Source organism: Pelodiscus sinensis, chromosome 14 (assembly GCF_052426305.1).
Source record: "Pelodiscus sinensis isolate ZL-2025 chromosome 14, ASM5242630v1, whole genome shotgun sequence".
NCBI classification, from domain to species: domain Eukaryota; kingdom Metazoa; phylum Chordata; order Testudines; family Trionychidae; genus Pelodiscus; species Pelodiscus sinensis.
In genome coordinates this window covers 24,237,578-24,259,636 of record NC_143065.1, presented here as the reverse complement: position 1 = coordinate 24,259,636, position 22,059 = coordinate 24,237,578, and the positions used below count along the sequence as shown (strand labels likewise).

Below are 22,059 nucleotides of genomic sequence, written 5' to 3'. Positions count from 1 at the left end.
AGAAAAGCAAGTCAATGGTGTTGACTTAAGAAACTTGCACAACAGTTGGACATAAGGCAGCTATGCACCAATGAACTGTAGTAGCACTGTGCTGTGACAAATGGTTATTCTTCTTGACAGCAGAGTCACAGACCACAAAATAGATAAAATACAGATTACTCAGAGTAATATTATTGCTTGGGGAATGCTCATATGTCCTGTACGTTTTGGGCCAAATTGAACAGTCTTTACTCAAGCAAAATTCCCCTGAGTTCTTTGGAGCTTTGTCTGAACAAGAGTAGCAAAATTTGGTTGCATGCTTTTACTGTGTAGGAGGCAGTTGCAACCACTCTCAGAAACCTTCTTGTAGGTTCCATTTTTTGTGGGGTGTCAGTAGTATCTATTTTTAATTAGAGTAACTATGTTACCCCACATCACTGGCTTTTCCACACAAGATTATTTACAGACGGGTGTTTATTCTTACAGAATAAATGTTGTTCTCTGAAATTAATTTGCCAGAAATACCACTTCTGTACTGCTACATTTCTGATACTAATTAATTCATTACAGGAAGCGTTTAGTGCTTGTAAGGTTACCAGGGTTAGATTTATCTTGGCATGAGCATTTAGCTGCGATCTTTCAGTAAGAAAAGTCAAGATAGTATTTTTTTCAGTGATATTTCCTTTTGCTGATTGTACAAACCAGTGTTCTTTCTGATATGTCCATTGGTTAATAGATTCTCACAAATGTTTACAGTAGAGATGGGCTCAACCCTCGCATTTTGAGTATTCCAAAACTCAGAAGATTACAGATGTGAGTTTTTGCTTTGGTCCATTAACAAGACCAGGATTCATTTACAAAATCAGGATCTGTATCTAAGATTCGATTTTGAAGACCCTCAATGTTTGGATTAAAAATGGACTCCTTCCTATACCTAGATTGCAACACTGATGTATTTGATGATATTATTTGAAGTTTGTATCTGATTTAGAAACTTTCCTACAATCAAGACCATCATCATCATCCCATCTTTAAATCAGCACAGAAATACACAAACAGAAATTAGAAGAGGGCCTATGTTACATTGTTACAAACATTAAAAAAAAAATTAAAAGTAACATTCAAACGTAAGGTATTTGTTAAAGCATCTGTACTTGTCTCAGAAGCAACAATGGACCTGAAAGTTTTTTGTGGCTTAAAATTGAAGTACTCTTCATAATTCTATGAAACATAACACTTTTTACCTGAAGATCTAAAGTTTCCAACCCTACCAGGAAATAATGTTTTCTCAAGGAATGGCAACTGTAACAGATAGTATTTATTACAACATTCACCCTGGTGTTGTGTGGTCATTAATTTCAAGTTCTTTAACAATACAAGGTAATATAATCATGCAGTTATGGCTTTGTAACATCAGCTGAGTTAATAAAGTATCTTAGCCTGTATAAGCACTGCAGGATCAGATTCTGACTTTGGACATTCTATTATGTCATGAATCTTCTTTGTAACTGTCAGGTAAATGTAGATGTATGTTTAGATGCATATGATTCCCATGAACATCAGTGACTGTATTTCCTTGTGGAATTGTATATTGCTTTTTGAAGTGCTCTAGTACTCAGATTTCCATTTTTACAGAATGCAGATTAGCAAAGGGGTCGTGGTTTCTAAAGATGGCTTTTAAATCTCTGGTCCAAAAATAAAATTGGAGGCTAGGTTGTCATCTTCTGCTTTCAACTAAAGCATAGAGACCATATGGCAATGATATCAAGAGGCCTTGATTGAGTTTCAGACTTGCTTCAGCCTTGTGGTCAGTATCTCTTTCCAACCACATTGCCTACCTTTTATCCTCAGAATTCTTTATTTTTTTTATTCTGAAGCTTTAAATTTCATCTGCTGGAAACGACATGTAATAAGGATAATCTGTGAAGTCTCTCATCCTTTCCTCACAGACTTTGCCATGTTTTTTTGCTTCCTGAAGCCATTGAGATTGAAACAGAATTACTTTGCTAGTCCTTTTTCTGATGAAGCAATGAATGAAGATTCGTCTCCATCCATGGAATTCAGTGGACTCCACTGGTGTGGGATTGGTTGCAGTTAATGTTCTATCAGCAGACTGTGTTCAGGTGAAGATAAGAGGATATACCTTATTCCAGCATGAATTGTTACAACAACTGCGCAATCAGTTTAAATAACAAATGGAGTTCAAAGGGTGGACAGATATCATGTTAACTAAACTTGCCTTCCTCTTATTCTTGGCATAATAAGTGAATGATTTTGTCCCTCTTTTTAGCAGTACTGGAGAAAGGGGAAGTTGGCAGGTTAAATAACATCAGCAATGCAAAGTTACATACAGAGGAGTTTCAACTTGTGTTTGAGGGTCATGTAGACTTTTTCCCCTATGGAATGTTGAACAGCTTTTAAGAATGCTCCATCCTTCCAGGCAATATAGTTAGTTTGCTCAGGCAATGGTTTGGCATGTGGTTCTAACTTAGGATGTGTAAGTGTAAATGTGTTTACACACCCGGCTCCTCCCAACCTGCTGCTGCCTCTGAGGCAGCAGTGTAGAGGGGTGGCAGGGAGGAGCTGGTGCTTGTGGGGAGTCTGCTTTATTTTAGTAAGACCCCCTGCATGTAAACATGAAATAGTTGAATTTTTCAGTGGTTACACATTTGCCTAAATAAATGCATTTTAACATCCCTTGTTTTAACTAGATACTGCAGTAGTCAGGTTTCAGAGGTAGCTATATTAGTCTTTCAACAAGGAGTCCAGTAAGAGCCATCCTTAGGGGCACGTGGGAGCTGAGGTAATCCCCCTTCCTTAGGTCTTGCTTCACCCCCACCTTACCCCCACTCCTTTCCTTCACACAACTTCTGCTTTGCCCCTGCTCTGCCCCTTTGCACGGAATTCCACCCCCAGCCTATGTGAGCTGGTGCATTACTGGGGTCCTGGCATGAGGTGACAGCAGGGCGACAGCCATAGGGGCAGCAGGAACTGGAGCAGCCTGGCAGCATGCTCTGCTCCGCTCCACCACCTCACCCGGCCCACTGCGCACCGCTTCTCTGCAGCAGTGAAGAGTAGAGTGCCCTTTAGCTGGGGTGCTCTGTTTCCCCTTGCCAGGATGAATTGGAGGGGACCCCTGCTGCTGTCCCCATGCCAGGCCTCTCCCCCATGTAATCCCCTGGGCTGCCTTCGGACCTGTCCATAGGATGGTTGGAGCAGCCACTGCAGGGTCTGAGGCAGCTGCCCTGAACCATCATATGGACAGTGTGCCTCTGAGTCCAGTGGTACCTTAAAGACTAATATGGCAAAAGCTTTTGTGAGTTGAAACTCACTCATGCATCTCATGGAAGTTTATGCCATAATTAAATGATTAGCTAGTAAGGTGCCACTGGATGCTTTGTAGATACAATTGTGTAAATGGAAAAGGTAGCATTCATTTTATCATGATCTGTATCTTTATAATAGTAAGATTTCTTATTTTTCCTATTCTTGTATTGTGATCTTGACACAGTAAAATAAATGCTGCATTTTTCGGGCTTGGTCCTGTGTGATACTAAGTCTGGTGCACTTTAATAGGGGATTAGAAATATTTGGAACTTCTGAACAGGTGCTTCTTATTGTGCAAAATGAGGCCCTTACACGGAACCATTGTCCTCCTAAATCTGGGGCAAAGACTTCAGAACGAGAATTCCTCTCAGTTTAAGGATTGTAATTCCTGTGAGTAAGGAAGCAGGATTTCTCCTACGGTCCTTAGACGGATCTGAATTTTAAAATGCTCCAGTCTTTTGAAATTTACTTCTAAACAACATATTTATATTAAAGACGAACTGTAGTTGCAGACATCAATGTTAATGTGATGTGAGCACCTAAGGACTCTAGGGTGACATGTATCTTGTGTTGTCGATGTTGGAGATAGCTTGATGCTCCACGTCACATCGGGGTGTGCCATCCAGTCCGTACTTGGACCAGTTCTTGGTGTTTAGTGCTCTTCTGCATTTTGGACCACATTTGCCAGTGATACATTCTTCAGCAGCCTATATGGTGATTTGAACACAAGGGATCTTTCAAAGAGATATGTACAATGATCTAGTTGCTCTGGTCAGAGCAGGAGTGATTCATTTTGCAACATCTTTTCATTCCTTCTCATTGATTTAATGGGCCAGATCTTCAGCTTGAAGAAATTAGCCCAGCTCCATTAACTTCTGTATTATTTTTCTGACGATGATTGCAACAGCAAATGCTGCTCCAGTTGCCATCCTTTTATCAACTGTGTTGGGGGGTTGCTGGCCCCTTTAAGGGGACTCTGAATCCAGGCTACCGGAGACAAGATAAGGGGACTGAGCCTTTTTGGTGAGGTACTGTTCCACCTAGTGGCACTGAGCCCACTTACAGAAAGAATGAGTCTGCTACCAACCTTAGCTCATGTGATAGAGATTCATGTACTAAGCTCCATAGGTCCCAGATTTTATTCCAACTGTCAGGGCACTACATAGGCACTTAATGGAATAATGAGCACTGGAGCTTGATAAAATGCCATCAAGGTTCAGTTGTAGTTTCTCCTAAGAGAAAGCTGCTCCCAGAGAAATGTAGGCCCCAAAACAAGGGCACTGTGCAACCCCTGGAGCCAAAGGGGAGAGACTTTGTTTCAAGATTTTTTTAAAAAAATAATAAAGTCGAATCTCAGCAGGGGTATTGTATCTTATACCTTCTTGGATGGTGTGGTGTTCCTCAGGGACTCCTAGAGAAAAGAAATGGAGCCAGGGATTGGCTATGATGACATTATACTAGGTCAGGAACAGGTGCTGCAAGGCATGTCCTGTGACAAATTGCCATTGGAACTGGCTTGTCCAATTAACTAGTAGCTATATGACTGTGTGTGTAAATGCCCACAAAATGAATAATGGCTCTATCCAATAATCTGGTGAGCATCTGCAGTGAAGTGCTAAGCCCGACCAACTGATGTTTAGTAAAAAATGTTTGTGTTTTCAACAGCAAATGTTTGCAAAATTAAAATATATTTTTAAAGTTATTTTTCCTGGTTTTCAGCCTGTTTATAAAAAGGGTCAGATTTAAAAAAAAAAAAAAACTTGAAAATTTTCAGTGAAAACATTTGGTTTTTTTTCTTATTTTTTCCTGGTAGCTTTGTTCTCAAATCCTCATTAAGGGCTTGATCATGCAGACCATTATTTATTTCCTTTGCTTATTAGAGTAGTTCCATTGTCTTAACCTCAACAGAATAACACATGCAAGGATGGATTGTATACAGAGTGTAAGGAAGGGTTTCCAGTATAAGGGCCAAGTCAGTGGTAGTTGAGTTCTTTGTAGAAGAAAGCCAACTATTTGTGACCTATTTTAAAATCAGTATGATTTACAAATCTGCACACTTTTTTAAAAGGATTAAAATAGTTCTAGCGAGATAAATATGTATAGGTTAGGTATAATTTATAATGACTCTGTAAGGGGATGGGCCTAGACTAGATGACCTCCCAGGGTCTATTCTAGCCTTACATGTCTATGATTTTATAACATCTTTGTTAGTTCTGCAATTAGAATTTCTTATTCTAATATTTTGAAATGAATTCATTTTATTTTATTTTCTTAAGCATTCGTCTTGTACTGTGCCAGCATATATTATTAGAGTCTGATCCAAAACCAGTTGATTTTAATAGTCAGAATCCTATTGACTTCATTGGGTCTTGAATCAGGCACTTACATGAGAAACTGGAAGCTGAAAAAAAATTCAAGATTTTTCTGTGGCTGCTTAACGTGAGAATCAAAATTAATCTTTTCCTAATCCTTTTTATTGGCCTGCAGATTTTTTCCATTTAAAAAAAAAGGGGGGAGGGAGGAGAGGGAAAGAGTAAGAGAGGGGATCTTCTGTAAAAAGAAGAAAATGTCATTTGATGAGATTGGTCTGGTCTGACACGTGCCAGAGACAGTAGAAATTCAGGTTGCTATTTGTTGTTGCCCTGGGAGAGTGAAACAAAATTAACGTCACTAATATTTTATTAAGATTCCAATTTAATTCCATCCATTCAATAAAAGACTTGCTGTACCATAAATAAATCAAAGCAGATGTATTCCACATGCCCATAGTTGAGCTGCTGGTCAAAATTTATCCATATGCTTGGTATGGAACGTGGCTATATGAGAGTGAAAATTGTCCTTAAGAAACTTCTTATAGACGAATAGTAATAGAGAGGTAGCCATGCTAGTCTGATCTTGCTAAAATAAAAGGAAAAAATAGGTAGCACTTTCATCTTGTTAGTCTTTAAAGTGCTACATTATTTTTTCATTTTCATATAGACGACATACTCTTGAGACCCATTTAAAAACAGCAGTTGTGGAAACAAATAGAATCTGACTGTCAGCATTATTTTTAAATGCTGTACTAAATATTAAAAGAAACTTAATTCAATTTGCTGAAAAGACCCCCACTAATGTTGTGAGTAGAGATGAAGAAAAGCTGCATAGAGGATCCAGATCTAGAAGTTAACTTCTGCAAAGTGTTCGAGTCAGTCAGCTCCAGGCTTTTCCTTCTGGGACCTTCAGAAATATGGACGTGCATTCAGGAAAAAAAAAAATACAAATAGTCAATCAAATTTGTAACTGAACTCATTTCAGTCATGCGTGTGTCCATTTTCATTCTGGTTTTCTGTGAACACTTGTGGGATTGTATTTTACTCACACACCTATTCACAGAATGGAACCTGCTTAATTGTACTTGTGAATAACCATGAAGTCTGATTTTAAATTTACCCACGCAAAGATGTATCCCCTCATCTGATTTGTCTGACCAATTACAACTAAGTTTGAGTGTCTGCCATTTGATAGATGTATTCCTCATCATGATAATATTTGAGTACCTCCCGCTTAATAAATGAAAACAACAAAACTCTTACTCCTCATCATGTACAGAAATCATTTGAAAAGCAGTGGAATTCTTTTTCTCCTCATTTTTCGCCCTCACCCAAAACACATGTGAACTCCATAAAGAGCTATGGTAAAAAAAAGCTAAGCGAAAGACATAAGGGCTTTCATTTATTTAGTCCTGAAAATTATGAGGAGACTTGGAGCATCTTGTGTATCAAATATTCATAGTAAAACCATTGTGATCATTCCACAGGGATGTTTATTTCATATTCAAATATGTTGACCATTAAAAATAAAATTGAGAGAAATGATGTGCGCATGGATATCTTCTAGGTTGGAAAAGCAGGATTTGGAGGATTTTTTGTGGGGCAAATTATTACTTGCAAATTATTTACCCAACTCCACTTTATTATGAGTTATGTAATGTTGTTCTAATGCGATGCTGACTAGACCTTCTTTCTTTGGTTCAGATTATAGGACTGGCCCATGCTTCTCATTGGTAACCAATCAGATGTGCCAGGGGCAGCTCACTGGAATAGTCTGCACAAAAACCCTTTGCTGTGCAACCGTTGGGAGAGCCTGGGGCCACCCCTGTGAAATGTGTCCAGCTCAGCCTCATCCCTGCCGACGAGGTTTCATTCCAAATATTCGCACAGGAGCCTGTCAAGGTGAGTTAGACACAAACTTTCACCAGAACTGCTGAAATTACTAATGACTTAATCTTGATTGAGTTGCATTGCTTTGTATAATCTGCCCTATGCCATTCTCTGCAGTACATGGGAAGAATGGAAAAACAACGTCAGATACGTTAGTTTATGATTCACAAATGATGTTCAAGTAAAAGCATTAGTAACTTAGGTCATATGAGAGCAGCCAGGTTCTTAAATGAATTTCTCACTGCCAGCATGTCCTTCATTGGTGTTTCTCTATACAGCCCGTCTCCGGAAGGGTTTGTGCTGTTTCAAACTGTACTCGAGGTAGACCAAACCAAATCAATGAACATATTGCTCTCTCTGCTTGCTTTTTTTTTTTTTACGTGCGTTTGTTGGCATTAGATTCAGTTTGTATGTCTTGTCTTTTGAGCTATGTTGATCTGATCTGGAGCCTGCTCCCAAAGCCAGCATCTTACACCCTCTCCTACAGCTCCTGGAGAAAACAGCCTGTCGTGCCATTTAAATGCCCCAATTAAAATGTCCAGTTGTACAGTTTAAACAGTTTTGGAAATACATTTGCATTTATTTCAAATAAAAAAATATATGCAGATGTTGCTTTCTTCTTTCTGAACATGCCTCACCCTAGAAAGTCCTTGTAGTGCTTTTTTGGCTTTTATTCTAATACTTCCAGCTGTACAAATTCTTTTATTGTCTGGATGTCTGGCAGGAAACAGGAGAAAGTTAACAGGGGCAGCCATGTTACTAAACTGGTGTGGATTATAAATTCCCAGGATTATATCTTCGGGACTTCTAACATGCACTATATTGTGAGAACAGAGGAGATAAAGATTATACATATATGACTAATTTTATTTAATTTTGAGATTCCCATGAAGTACTTCAAGGCATTCCATTGCATTAAAATATTTAGAAATCCTGTACCACTGGCCAATTCCTGTCTGGTGGCTGCAAAGAGATATGACATATCTCTAGGTAGACACATGCATGCTGCAAAAGCAGCATTAACATGTGTCCATATTCTGAGATCAGCCATTCGAAGGCATACTCCTTTCTTCTTGTGCAAGCACAGGGATAAATTGCAGAGGGCTGAGTGTTGAAGTCCATTGGCAGGTCAAGGAGAGTATATAAATATGTGACCCACGCCCTCAGCTTTTAGGCTATACCAGTGGTCGCCAGCCTTTTTATGCCCCAAATCCCTTTTTAAATTTCAGGACACCACCAGGATCCTCTCTGCCCCTTCCCCAAGGCCCAGCCCCTTTCCAGAAGCCCCACCCACTCTTAGAGAAGAAACAGGCGACCCAGAAGTGGATGGGGTTAACGGAATTGCTTTATTGCCCATGCACGTTAACCTCGGACATTCAACACTATGTCCAAATGGCAACAAATTCGCATTAGTCAGATGCTTTTATCTATTTTAGTATGTTAATTCACACATTTATCACTACTTTTCCTAAAACATTATTTAGTAATGTTAACTCCCATAAAATTAATATTAATAATCAAATAATGAATACAATTTTACCCACCCTTAATTACTATTTATATAATTTCTAATTGAATCATCAATTTCCTATACTACAAACTAACAGTTTACAGAGATTACAAGGAATTTGACCCTAAAGATATTATGCAGAGCCAGTGATGCAAGAGACATAACAAAATAAAGCAACTTCTTACTTATCTAGTTTCCTAGGCTACAAGAATGAAGAGAGAGAACATGTGTATACATCAGAAAGGATAATACTGGTTTTGCCCGGATCCTTAATCTGTCTCCCCAAACTATAAAACACAAGGAAAAAGCATGTTTAAACGGTAATACTGTGGCTGACCCCTGAACCATTAATGCAGAGCCATTTCAGACCTTTTAATTTTTACATTCCCCAACACACTCCATTCTCCCCTTTCTCCATCACTTACTCTCCCCCATCCTCACTCGCTTTTACTAGGCAGGGATGGCGGGTGGGGTGGGGGGGCTTTAAGCCAGGACTGAGGGATTTGGGAGCAGGAAGTGGTGAGGAGTGCAATCTGTAGGAGAGAATTCGGGTGCATGAGGAGTATAGGAGGAGATGTATGATGCTGGCTCTGGGAGGGGGCTGCAGGTTGGGGCAGAATATTGGGGTGCACGAGCGAGGGGAAGAAGGGTTGCTGGGTTTGAGAGGGGGCTACAGGCTGGGCCAAGTTTTGAGGCACAGGTGGGAGTGTAAGGTGCTGAGCAAGCACCCAGACAAAGGAGAAAGCCCCTGAATGCTTGTGGAAAGCAAGGCTTTGCACTTTCTCCTCAGAGCCCCCTAGAATGCAGGACAGCTGCCCCCTGGGGCTGTAAGCCCAAGGGAAAAATCTGTGTGGGAGAACATGCCATAAGGCTTGGTGGAGGAGTTTCTTTGACCACAAGTTCTGTAATGGGGTGGTCTGCGCTGTTGCCTAACTCCATCTGTGCTCCTAGCTGAAGCAGTGCTTTCTTCTTAGTGCTTACAGGCACCAGCCCCAATTCCCCTTGGCAGCTGGTTAGCCAGTTTGTTATAATCCCCGACTCCATCCCCGAAACTCCCTGTTGAATGCACGGGCAATCCGTACAGGCAGCCTCACTTCTCTGCCTGAGGCTGTGTGGGCCATATTCAGAAAAATACTTTCTTGCTGGCCAGCTCCACCACTTGCCATAGCAGCTGGACCAACTCTCTCATCAGATTCCCAGCGTAGTCCTTTGAGCACCAGAGTCTTCCTGAACACAATCACAGGGTAGCCAGAAGGAGAGGAGGGAGCTGCCAGGGTTGGTAGCAATAGCAGTAGGAGGAATCTTATTATGCTAGAGGCAGCAGTGTGGAGGGAAGCAATAGCAAAAGGGTACAAGGGCAAGGGTAGAGGTAGCAGAAGCAGGAAGAATGAAAATTAGAGGAGTCCCAAGAGAAGCGGGGGGAGGAGAAGAGTAGCAAAAACTGAGGGCTAAGTGAGTGAGAGGCAGCAGGAAACAGAGGAGCCAATAGGATGGGGGAAGGGACAGCAGTAACCCGAAGACAATGGAGCAGGAGAGGAAGTCACTTCTAGCAAATTACAAAGTTGTCCGAAAGGTGCTCAGGTGAGACCTGGCTGTCCAGCCCCTCACTCGCTCTGCGTAGCCGTTGCAATGGCCCTTCTTCCTGCTGGAGAAATATGATCAGCTCTGACACTGCTTCGTGATGATGAGAGTCCAGTGCTGTTCTCTCCTGGGGCTCTATGAAAGGAAAAGGGAGGGGTTCCTGGTTTGTCATGCTCAGGGAGATTCAGAATACATTGTGCCTGCCGCCTACTCATCTCACTGCAGGGGAAAAAAAACCCAGCACACACCTTTTGTATTGTAAAGCAGCCCAAATCAATTCTACAGGGAAACTAGCTCTCCTGAAGCTTTGAATAGGAGCCCACAGGGGAAGGATAGGAAGCTGCAGGGATTTCTCCCCCCTCCCCCTACCCCATGTAGTCTTCTGGTTGGCTGTAGAACAGAAGCACCCTGACCCATTGGGCATTACTGGAACTTGGGCATTGCAGACACAGCTCCTGCCCAGCTCCGGAGTTGGGAGATGGGCAGTTTTCTGCTGACTCCTTTTCCAGATCAGAGGAGGGAACCTAGCAGCAATTCAAAGCAGTGAGCCCAGGCCACACCCCCTCAATACCTCCCTGCTGAGAAAGCATCCAGCCATTCAGCATGGGGCTATGGCAGCGGCGCAGCCAGTGGTTGTGGCAGATTGAGACTCTGCATCTCTGCTGCACTTTGAGTTCAGATGGCACGTTGATAAAGTACCATCTGCTACTGGAAAACAAAGCGGGCAGGGAGGAGATGCAGGACTGAGATGGAGATCGACCATTAGAGCATCTGTGATTGACCAGCCGATTGCAATCAATGGATTGGGGACAACTGGGTATACCTTGTTGCACCTCTCCATTGTTCCTACCACAAGGAGTGGCCTCTAATGGCTTGTATGGTCCAGAGCAAGGCTTCTTAGAATGCAACTGTATGTAATGCCAACAATACCAACCCCGTTTTGGCTCCATAGGTTTGGCTTATACTGCCAGTTGATCTGTTCTCCTGTAATGTCTCCATGCTTTTAACAGACCAGCTATGAAACCATGAATTAGCTTTATTCGTCATGAAATTGTATGACATCCAATCCTTTTGAAATCAGATAACTGAAATGTGTTATTTCACATCCATATTTGAGCTAAATAATAAAATTGAGGGCAGGTTCAATAAAATCAAGGCTTGTTTACCCAGGTTCTCTGGAAAAAGAACGAACCCACGATGTTCCAGAGACATTAAGACAGGTACATATGCATGCGTACACACGCACAAATAAATATATGGAGAAAAATATAATTTCCTACCCACTAGTTGCTTTCAGTTTTACTACTTCAAAAACAAAGATTAAATATAAATAAGATAAAAAAGGGAAAGTAAAAAGCCAAGTCATTAATATCTAAACACAGTTATTCATTAATGGCAGTCATGGCTTCTTAAACTAGGCCCTAGATACCATTTAATAGTAGTTGGCATCTTGCCCTGTGGGAGTGAAGAATTAAAAATCCCTATCAATATTAAATGGAATACCATAAAGAACAAGGATCCATCCCACAGACTGTAGCTTGCAGCTCTCACATCCAACATTTCTGCATATTCCTTATGTTGGATGACCTGCTGTCGAACATGCCTGACAAGATTTTCAGAAGGGACTAGTGATTTTTTTTGGGTGCCCAATTTGAGATGTCTTAAAAGGGGCCTGTGTTTCCAGGAGACAAGGTTCTCTGCACTGAAAATTCCCCCAAATGTTTTGAAAAAACAGAAGTAAATGTTATAGCAATAAGCTGAAAGGGTGAAACAATAATAAGCAAGCAACTTCTTACAGAAAATTTTTTAGACCATTCTAATGAATCATTCTTTCTGTAATGTAATTACAAAATCAATCTCTTCCCGAGCAAGAACCATAATGTTATGATGGGATGAGCATCAGACTTAAGTCTATTTACTCTGTTATGGCTCTTTCTGAGGAACAAATTAAATGTGGGTATTTTTTCCTTTATTATTATAGATGTGGATGAATGCCAAGCTATCCCTGGGATCTGTCAAGGGGGAAATTGCATTAATACTGTTGGATCTTTTGAGTGCAAATGCCCAGCTGGACACAAGTTTAATGAAGTGACACAAAAATGCGAAGGTAAGAACTTTCAGAACTTTCGTCACGAAGTAAGGGGGAAAATATTCAGTTTGATGCCAGCTTTTGTTTAGAATATTGTCACAAATGTTCCAGTCTCTCTCTTGTTTCCTTGAGTGCACAAAAGATATTGCACGCAGCACAGATGAACAATATGCCTTTCTCCTTCTAAACCAGAGAATCTTAAATATTGGCCCTGCAGCTTTTTCCCGTTTTATTCATGAAACGTTTTACAGACTTAAAAACTCAAGGTACATCTGAATCATATTAAACATGAAAACATAAAATATTTATGAAGTAATATTTTGCTTTAGAAATATTTGAGGCACATGTCTTTGCACAATTTGATTTATAAGAACCCTTATATGACATGCAGGATCTAATTCCTCTTTCTTTGCTCAGGGTAACACTTCATTTGACATTAATGGGAGCTGGGCTTGAGCAACAACTGCAAAATTAAGCTCTAACTGTCTTTGGAAGTTCTATATTTTGTGACTTTTCCCCTTTTCTACATTAAAGGAAGAATTTTGTCTTCCTTTATCAGTGCTTTGGTCCTCCTTGTGTAGATGAGTGTTGGATGGTAATGCAGAAATATACTTTTCAAGCCTGACTAAGTGAAGGTAGATGGGATTAGTGTCAAGAACTTGGAGTCAGACTCAGACCTGGTGTCAAGGTCAGCAGTCCAACAGAGACTCAAAACTGGGGTTGGAGTTGGAAGTAAAGCTGTGAGTCAGAGCAGGAGACAGTAAGCAATGCTGAGGGTTCTGAGGGTGAGTACCTAATATCAGTGCCAGTGTTAGAGGTCCTGGAGATGGATCAGTGGTCAGAATCCAAATCCAAGTCTAGGTCTAGAAGCAGAGCAGTCATTGCAGCTAACTAGGGATCAACATGGTTGCCTGCATACTACTTGGTATGTCTCATGGACTTCTTGTAGGGTCAAGCAGCCAACTAGGGATCGCTTGTCAAACCACTTAAAGTGGAACTTCCCATGGTGTTCAACTTCTGTGGATTGTAGGGAGAAGCATTGTTGCAGCTGCCCTTGGGGACAGCATGGAGATGCGAGTCACTTCCTAACTTAGCTGGCCTTGGTGCAAGTCCTGCTGATCCTTACAGTTATGTGGGCATGGGGATTTTTCTGCTGCTTAACCCTGACTTGATAATAACTCATTTTTCTTAACATCATGTAGCTGGAAAATGGGATACTTTGCGTTTTAACCAATCAGGGGAAAAAATGAAAGCCTTGAAATTGAAAGCCTCTCCCCGCTTTCATCCCAAACCTACATTGAAGTCAATGAAAACGTCTCAGTGACTTTATTAATCCAAGACCAGGCTTCAAGTGTTACTGCAAAGATCTGAGTGTCCTTTTTGAGAGTACATATAGTGAAGCACAGGATCCAGTCTTTAGAAGAGATTTCTTTCACATTAAGTAACTGGAGGGTGGTTTCCAAAGCTTTCTGGTCCATCTTTGGTTGAGTTGTCTAGCTATAAAAATGCTTGTTTCCAATGTATGTTACTTAACTAATTTGGGGCCCAGTCCTGGTACTAGGAGTGGCCCTTGCCATTTTGCCAACCAGGGCAGAAAATGCTTTTGGCACCACCATGCTGAGAGTGGCAGAGGAAAATGGCCAATCGGAGCAAAAACAAACAAAAAAGTCAAGGCCACAGTAGGTCAGTGCTCCTTGAAAGTTGGCATCCAGCATGGTCCCCCAAAGCCAATCCTGCCCTTACTTGTGCTGTGTAGCTCCTTCCTCTGCAGGTGGTTGAATTCCAACTGGCTTTACAAGGTACAATTCATTTTGAGCAAGTGCATCAGAAAACGGCCCCAGGAGGATAATATCAATCTCATGTTCCTGTGCAAGGACTGATCCTCCATTTCATGCTTACACAAATTCACATTCATTTCACTAAGAATTTTGGGTGCATAAGAGATCTACAATTGGGCCTTTTGAATATCACTGTTGACTACACAGCCCAATAAAGCACATATGGTTTTGATTTATTCCCCCTTACCGACAGCTTTTTTTCCTGACAGTGTTCATTAATAGCAGTAGTAATCAGACCTCAGTGGTTCAGCAGCCAAATTAGCAGTCAGCATTACTCAGTAGAGCCACAGCAATGTTGAATTCATTTTTTTAATTTACTATACTGTTTCAATATGAATATATAGCACTAAATACTTCCCCATCATAGTTTATATATATCTGTAGATATTTTATTCTCACAGCAAAATGGCTGACCAAGTATTATTATTATTATCAACTACAGTTGGTAATAAAAAGCATCCTGATTTGGCCTAATAATAATAATAATTAATAATTTAGATTTGGTGAATAATTAATCACACAATGTTTTATTATCACATGCTGCCAGGAACTGCAGGACACTCATTGAAGAGCCAGTGGCTCTTCCTCAAACTGAATATCATAGATTTAGGGTGTTATGTTTTAAATAGATTCCTGTAAGGATGTAGGAAAACAGGTCTACATTTTTTCGAAAGTGATTAGTGATTTTGGGTGCATATAACACAATGTGACTCATCACTAGGACACCTCCTGATGGTCACTCTGGGAATATGCTTCACCTCCTGGGGCCGTATTCTGATGCACTTGCTCACAATGAATTGTACCTTGTAAAGCCAGTTGGAATTCAACCACCTGCAGAGGAAGGAGCTACACAGCACAAGTAAGGGCAGGATTGGCTTTGGGGGACCATGCTGGATGCCAATTTTCAGGGGCACTGACCTACTGTGGCCTTGACTTTTTTGTTTGTTTTTGCTCCAATTGGCCATTTTCCTCTGCTACTCTCAGCATGGTGGTGCCAAAAACATTTTCTTCCCTGGTTGGCAAAATGGCAAGGGCCACTCCTGATCCCAGGACTGAGCCCCAAATTAGTTAAGTAACATACATTGGAAACAAGCATTTTTATAGCTAGACAACTTAACCAAAGACTGTAGTGACCCCTTTTGGCTAGTGTCTCCCTGTGTCTGTGCACTCTGGGGTCCTCCTTCTCCAGGAACCCCCAACTCCTTATATCCTCCTTGCCTCTGGGGCAAACTGCAGTCTGAAATGGCCACTCATGATTGGCAAGAGGGTGTGGACCTGCTGCCTTTACCTACCTGTGCTGCTTCTCTGCAGCTTTAGTACACTCAGGGCTTGCTCTGGCCCTGCAGCCCAGGAGCTTGCCTGGCCAGAGCTTCCCCAAGTCTGCCTGACTTTCCCCAGTCCTGCTCTAACAGCCCTAATATTCTCAGGAATATATCAGCCTGGGAGTGAGATCTGGCCATAGGTCCCTAGCTCTGCCGGCCTCTTCCCACTACTGCCCTGTCTCAGGAGGCCTATAGCATCTCTAGCAGCCAGGTCCCTCCTGCTCCCCAGCCAGAGCAAGAGTGTGTCTGGCTCGACCCTTCCAGGAGCCTTGATTTATACAGCACTCAGCTGGGCCCTAATTGGCTCATACTGGCCACAGCTGCTGGCTCTACAACTCCACTGCTGCAGCCCTCTCCCAGGGCTGGCTTTTAACCCTTAAAGGGCCACCGGAGGCAGATGCCCTGTCTGGGTGCCCAACTCATAACATTTTACAGGAACCTGATTTTGAGAGGTATTTATCCTCTGTAAATCCACCCTCTTTCAGGAATCTTAGATTGGGCCCCAAAATTGAAGGACCCCGAATCACTGGCCATTTTGGGGCACAGTCATTTAAAAGAAAAAAAATCCCTATTTGGGTAATAAATATTGTACAAACATTTTAGTTTTATTGTAGGGTTAGTGAAAGCCCTTTCAGAAGAGTGTTTATACAGCATGTTTTTCACATTGGGTATTGAGAGCGTTTTGCAGAAAGTGGCATAATTTCCAAATAGCATAAACCAACATGGCTGGTGTTTCTTTCTGGGGGGAGGATAAAGCACTTAGGAGATGAAGAATCGTAAAGACTGAACATGCATCTTGTGAAATATTCATGATGGCATAACTGAAACGTACAGACCTGTACATCCCAGCAAACACTATCCTACTGCAATTTTCAGGCCCTTCAGCGAGGAATTTGCTACCTCCATTTGAGCCTATATGCTGTACTTGGTATATCTCGAGTTACATTGAAATGAATGGAAATCCTGCTGAAGATTGTCACAGAGATATGTGCAGGTTCTGTTAGCAATGAAGACTCTGCTATATTTTCTTCAGTTAAGTGTTGGTTCATACATCAATCACTGTGCTTAATACTATGTGATATGGAAAGATAATGGAACATAATCACAATATCATGTAGTTATTTGTATGGTTATCAGCCTTCCCAGTTGAAGAACCATGGAGAATGTAGATACCTTAGAGAGAATGCTATTGCACAGGTTCAAATTTTGCTAGGACTCCTAGGCAAACACATTAGTTTTAAGGAATGCCACAGAATCACTGTTAAGGGATCCCTGGGTACAACTTGGGGCTGTTCCCCCATAATGCTCCACTCTAGACTGTCTCTCAAAATGCTTTACCAGTAACAAGCAGCAAACCCCTCCAAGCACAGTTGTCACTCAGCCACCAGCATGGAGAGGCATGCCGAGCTAAGTTGCATGAAAGTTCCTCAAGCCTCTCATGAACTACACCTAGGGAAGCAACAGCAAATCTCCCACGCTCCCAGCCTTGCACCCTCAGAATATATTTCACCACTTTGTCAAAGGAAAGTGGTCATGGACCAGTCTTTGTGATGAATAGATTTCCTAAGCACTTTAGACAAACTGCCTGAGAAGGACAAAACATGAAAATAAGTGTATTGCCTGTAGAAAGTAAGGATGTTAAGTATTGATTAATGTACTAGTCGAGTAGTCGGTGGAATTTCCATCGACTGCTCGACTACTCGTTAAGGAAGGGTGCGTTAAGCGCTCACTTCTGGCTCAGGCTGTCTCTCAGCGTAACTCCTGGCTACCACTCTACACTCTTAAAGGGACAGAGAAGATCCGGCATGTAAAGATGCTGTCTCATTCTCTGGTCCCCCGCCGGGTCACAGGACAACCCTCACACTGTCACTTTGCACTTTTAAATGGGATGCAGCAGCGGCAGCTGCCCCCCCTTGATCTCCCTCCTGCTGCCCCTCTGCATTTTTAAAGGGATGCAGCTGCAGCAGCCGGCTTGTGCTGAGACAGACAAGAAGACAGGTGCAGAGTGGCAGCGTCAGGGTTGTCCTGAGACCTGGCAGGGGACCAGAGGATGAGCCAGCGTCTTTGCACGCCAGCTCCTCTCTGTCCCTTTAAGAGTGCAGAGGAAGGATGGGGGGAGTGATTGAGTAGTTGGTAAAGCTACCCGATAAGCTCCTGCTTATTGGGTAGTCGACTACTCCACTGCTGCTTCAAATCCCTTATAGAAAGTTGGATTTTAACTGGTTTGAAGCAGTAGGCATGAAAGGTCAGATCTAATTGCCAAAGAAAATGAAAACTAAGTTTGCAGTCTAAATCCTAAACCCACCCCAGATAGGCTACAGTCCTTACTACATAGACTTGACCTTTAAGCTGAAGACCAATCACCTTACTTCAGGTCTTTGTCTTCCCAGCATTTTTATAGCCTTCAGCCTCAGTGGGGGAGGAGGGGAAGGAGGGAGAGAGAAAGTAATCACATGATGCCGCTGTGCCTTATTTTATACCCTCAGTCCATGTGCCAGGAAAATATTAGCCCAGATATGTCCTGGTGTGCTCTTGTGTAACTCTCTTAAGGAATGGTAAATCCTTTTGTTTACAATTCCCCTGATGATTAATGATTGTTTAACACCTTCCTGGCTGCTGGTCACCTCCTTTGTTGTCCTCAATAGGGAACTAGCAGAGTGCAATTCCTGAACTCACAACACATTTCAGTAACAATCATATAGCAAAATCTCATCACTTCATACACGCTAACAATATGCAGATTTGACAGAACAATGGGTTTCTGCAGGTCATGACCTTTCCTATGCTATCTTGCATGGCATACTTTGTATGGAATATCACAGCCATATGAATGATCTACATTGGAGTTAAAGGGGGCACTTTTGGGGTTCAGGGTGTCATAGTCATTAATGGCCACGAGTTAACAGGCAGGCTCTTGGACTTAGGCTTCATTTAAAAGAATGTACTTCTAGTTGCTTGCTGCCTCAGCATTATGCTGAAGTTTGATTCAATAATGAAAGCATTTTCTGGCAAATTTTGAATGCCAAAGAGGAGAGTGGCTTTGGAATACTGTTATAGCTGTGTGCTTTTAATCCCAAAGGATCTCTAAGTGCCTTAAAAGCAGTACAAATATTTATACAGGAACCACTTTGTTGAAAGGAAGGATGGATGGTCTGTGGGTAAGGTCCTGGACAGGGACTCAGAATACGTAAGTTAAATTCCAGGCTCTGTCGTGAGCCTCCTACTGTGTCGTCTCGAGCAAGTCATTTGAAATCTCTGTAAAGCTGTTCTCTTTCTGTAAAATGGGGTCAGTAGTTCCTTTCTCCCACCTTTTGTCTGTTTAAACTGGAAGCTCTATGAGACAATAACTGATTCTTACTAAATGATTGAACAATGCCCAGTGCAAAGGAGCCTTTTTGTCAGTTGGAGCCTGTGGACAGGACTGCAATGCACCTAATTAAAAATAACATTTCAGCTCCCTCTGGTGTGAAAGGGGATGGCTGCTGAACAGTTTACAGGGTCATTGCACCACATTTCAAAATCCTGAAGAGAGCATGTAGCTCAGCATACATCCTTTACTCAAATTGGAATCTTTTTTAGGATACCCTGGGGATCTGTAATTGTCACAAGTGGTCAGGTCATTGGGTCTGCATCTTGTCTGTTTAGGTAGCATCTCTGGCAGCCCTAATATGATCTCTGGCATTTGTACATCAGATCTGGCTCGGCTATCTACTGACTCACACACAGCAGGCTTCCTGCAGTATTTATCTCTTCCATGGAGATCTTCCATCCAACTTCTGATCAATTCTGACATTTCTTAGCTTGTGAGATAACAGACTTACTTGGAAAGCCAAAAAGCTTTTAGCTATTATGCTATTTACCAGGGCTGATGATGGAAGATTAGATTCAGAACATTACATATGAGATTGTTTCACTGCTTCATGCCATTCTCTCTATTTTAGTTTCACTAGTGCTAAGCCAGGTAACTTTCTTTTTTTTAAGTGGTGGTGATGGTGGGTTGGGGTAATTCTTTCTGCAGCAACCTTTATGGCTCCAAGTATCTCAGACATACTTACCTTTTATAAAACTCACATGCTTAACAATCATACTGTTGTTTACATTAACATCAACAGTAATATAAACAGTGAAATGCTATTTGAGGTAGATTCCACCTAAAACAAAGAGTAGTGATTTTGCTTTTAAGACATTCGGAGTCTATATAAACAGTGGCAACACTGACTTTAAACAGTCATGAATTTGAGTCAAATGATACTTGATTCTGAGCTACTTAGGACTGCATTTTTCTCTATTAATTGAGTGGTTTATTCAGACCAAAATTCAATTTCCATTTTTTTTTAAATTTTTGAGACTTTTGGGACTCTTGTGGAATATAATACTGGTGCAGAAGTCAAAAGTCTCCAATCATTGCTCCCATGGAGCTGAAATTCAAGGCTTGTACATCCTCCTTTAAGTAGCATTCTCCTGTACACCCATGTGTGAAATGTGGCCCATACAAATGACACCATAACAGCTCACTGAGATGCTAGGAAGAATGCATTTTTGATGGACATGAGAAGGGGTTAAACTGAACCAATTGCTATATACTCTTAGAATGATGCTCTGTACTCTCCTACCAGCTCTCACTATAGATCAGTTTAAAGCAGCGGATAATGGCAGGAAGACATGGATAACATTTGTTTTTTCTGGCCTGGAAACCTCCAATGAGATGTGCAATTGATATCCTCTCTATCTGTACTAATTAAAAAATCCTGTGGGAATTAGTAAAGGTGTTAGCCCATCTGTTAAGGCCAAACTTCCTTCAAATAATTTTTAATGCATAAAATAGATCTCTTTAGATATCTTTACTTTATGTCCTAACTTATGTGGTGTAGCTGTTAAGCAATTGCTATATTTCACCTCAGATATTTCACTGATGGGAGAAGTTATTCCTACCTACATGTATATAAAATTGGTCTATTGGTTTCTGTATCTCTGGATGAAAGGTGCAGTGAAATCCTTGCCATGTTCCACACAATCAGACACTCAGAGGCCAAGAGCATTCTTTTATTCTTTGTTTTCCTTTACTGTGCGTAACAGGTACTGTTTCTTCCTGATGTTAGTAAATAGGGGTTAAACCTCTTCAGCTATGTTATATGAATTTGGTGCCTGTTGTTTTCACTTATTTCCATACCTTTTTGATTCATCTGGGCCTTTAGTGTCACTGCCTGTCACTGGATTCTCATAACATTGAGGGCTGTGTGTTGATGTTGCAGACATTTAGATGGATGATCGTTATTGTTTTCGCTTACTACAATGCAGCCTGCCTTTTTATGGTTACCAGAACACACTCTTCTTGTTTGCTAATAGGTCCGTGTTCTTATTTTAGGCACTTGCATGGCAGATTATGGAAAAACATTGTCTGTCTTTCAATACCTGTACACTTGAACTCCACAGAGTGCTAACCAGTGCCATCTGGGAATGGCCACAGAAGAAAAAAGGGATGATAAAGTAGCATAAGCTGACTACCTCCAGCAATTGGCAAAAAAAACTGAGGTTGACGTAAAATTGATACTGACATGACACTGCAGGTCACTGAAGCCCCTAGCTGTGGAGGGAATACAACCCTCAACATTACAGACTTTGTTATCAGTATCAGCTGGTATGATTGGGGGGGGGCATACAGTTCCCCCCCCCCCTTTTTTTTGTGGAGTGCTGGCACTGAAGATCTTCCTGTAAATGGTTTGTCACTTGAAGACTTATAAGGGCTACAAAACTCCTAGAGGTTGCATCCATTGCATGAGCCTTTTGTTTAAAAGTGATAATCAGTCTCTAAGGGCGTGTCTAGACTACAGGGTTTTGTCGACAAAAGTCCACTTTTGTCGACAAAACTATACCTGCGTCCACGCTACCGCTGAGTTCTGTCGACAGAACTCAGCAGTTTTGTCGACGCTGTAAACCTCATTTTACGAGGCATAATGCCTTCTGTCGACAGAGTTTTGTCGACAGAAGGTGTTATTGCATGTAAACTGTCCTTTGCGTCCACACTACCATGTCAACAAAGCAGCTTGCTTTGTCAACAGAACTCAATGTAGTCTAGATGCTCTTTGTCGACAGAAGTCTGTAGTCTAGACGTACCCTAAGACAATTATGGATATGATCTGCCCTCTGCCATCTCTGTTCTGGTATATACTTCATTTATGTCCAGACATTTATGAAGACCTTTATTTCAGAC

The 22,059-nt window shown here is 41.5% G+C and overlaps 1 protein-coding gene across 2 annotated transcripts in view; it reads left to right on the top strand.

The window, feature by feature from the left end:
- Positions 1-22,059, top strand: part of FBN1 (fibrillin 1) — a 221,505-nt gene that overhangs the window by 67,969 nt on the left and 131,477 nt on the right. For both annotated transcript variants that reach the window (XM_006135061.5, XM_006135062.5), the window contains exons 7-8: positions 7,323-7,520; positions 12,581-12,706. In XM_006135061.5, the coding sequence (XP_006135123.2) occupies positions 7,323-7,520; positions 12,581-12,706 (324 nt within the window). The remainder of the gene's footprint in view (positions 1-7,322; positions 7,521-12,580; positions 12,707-22,059) is intronic.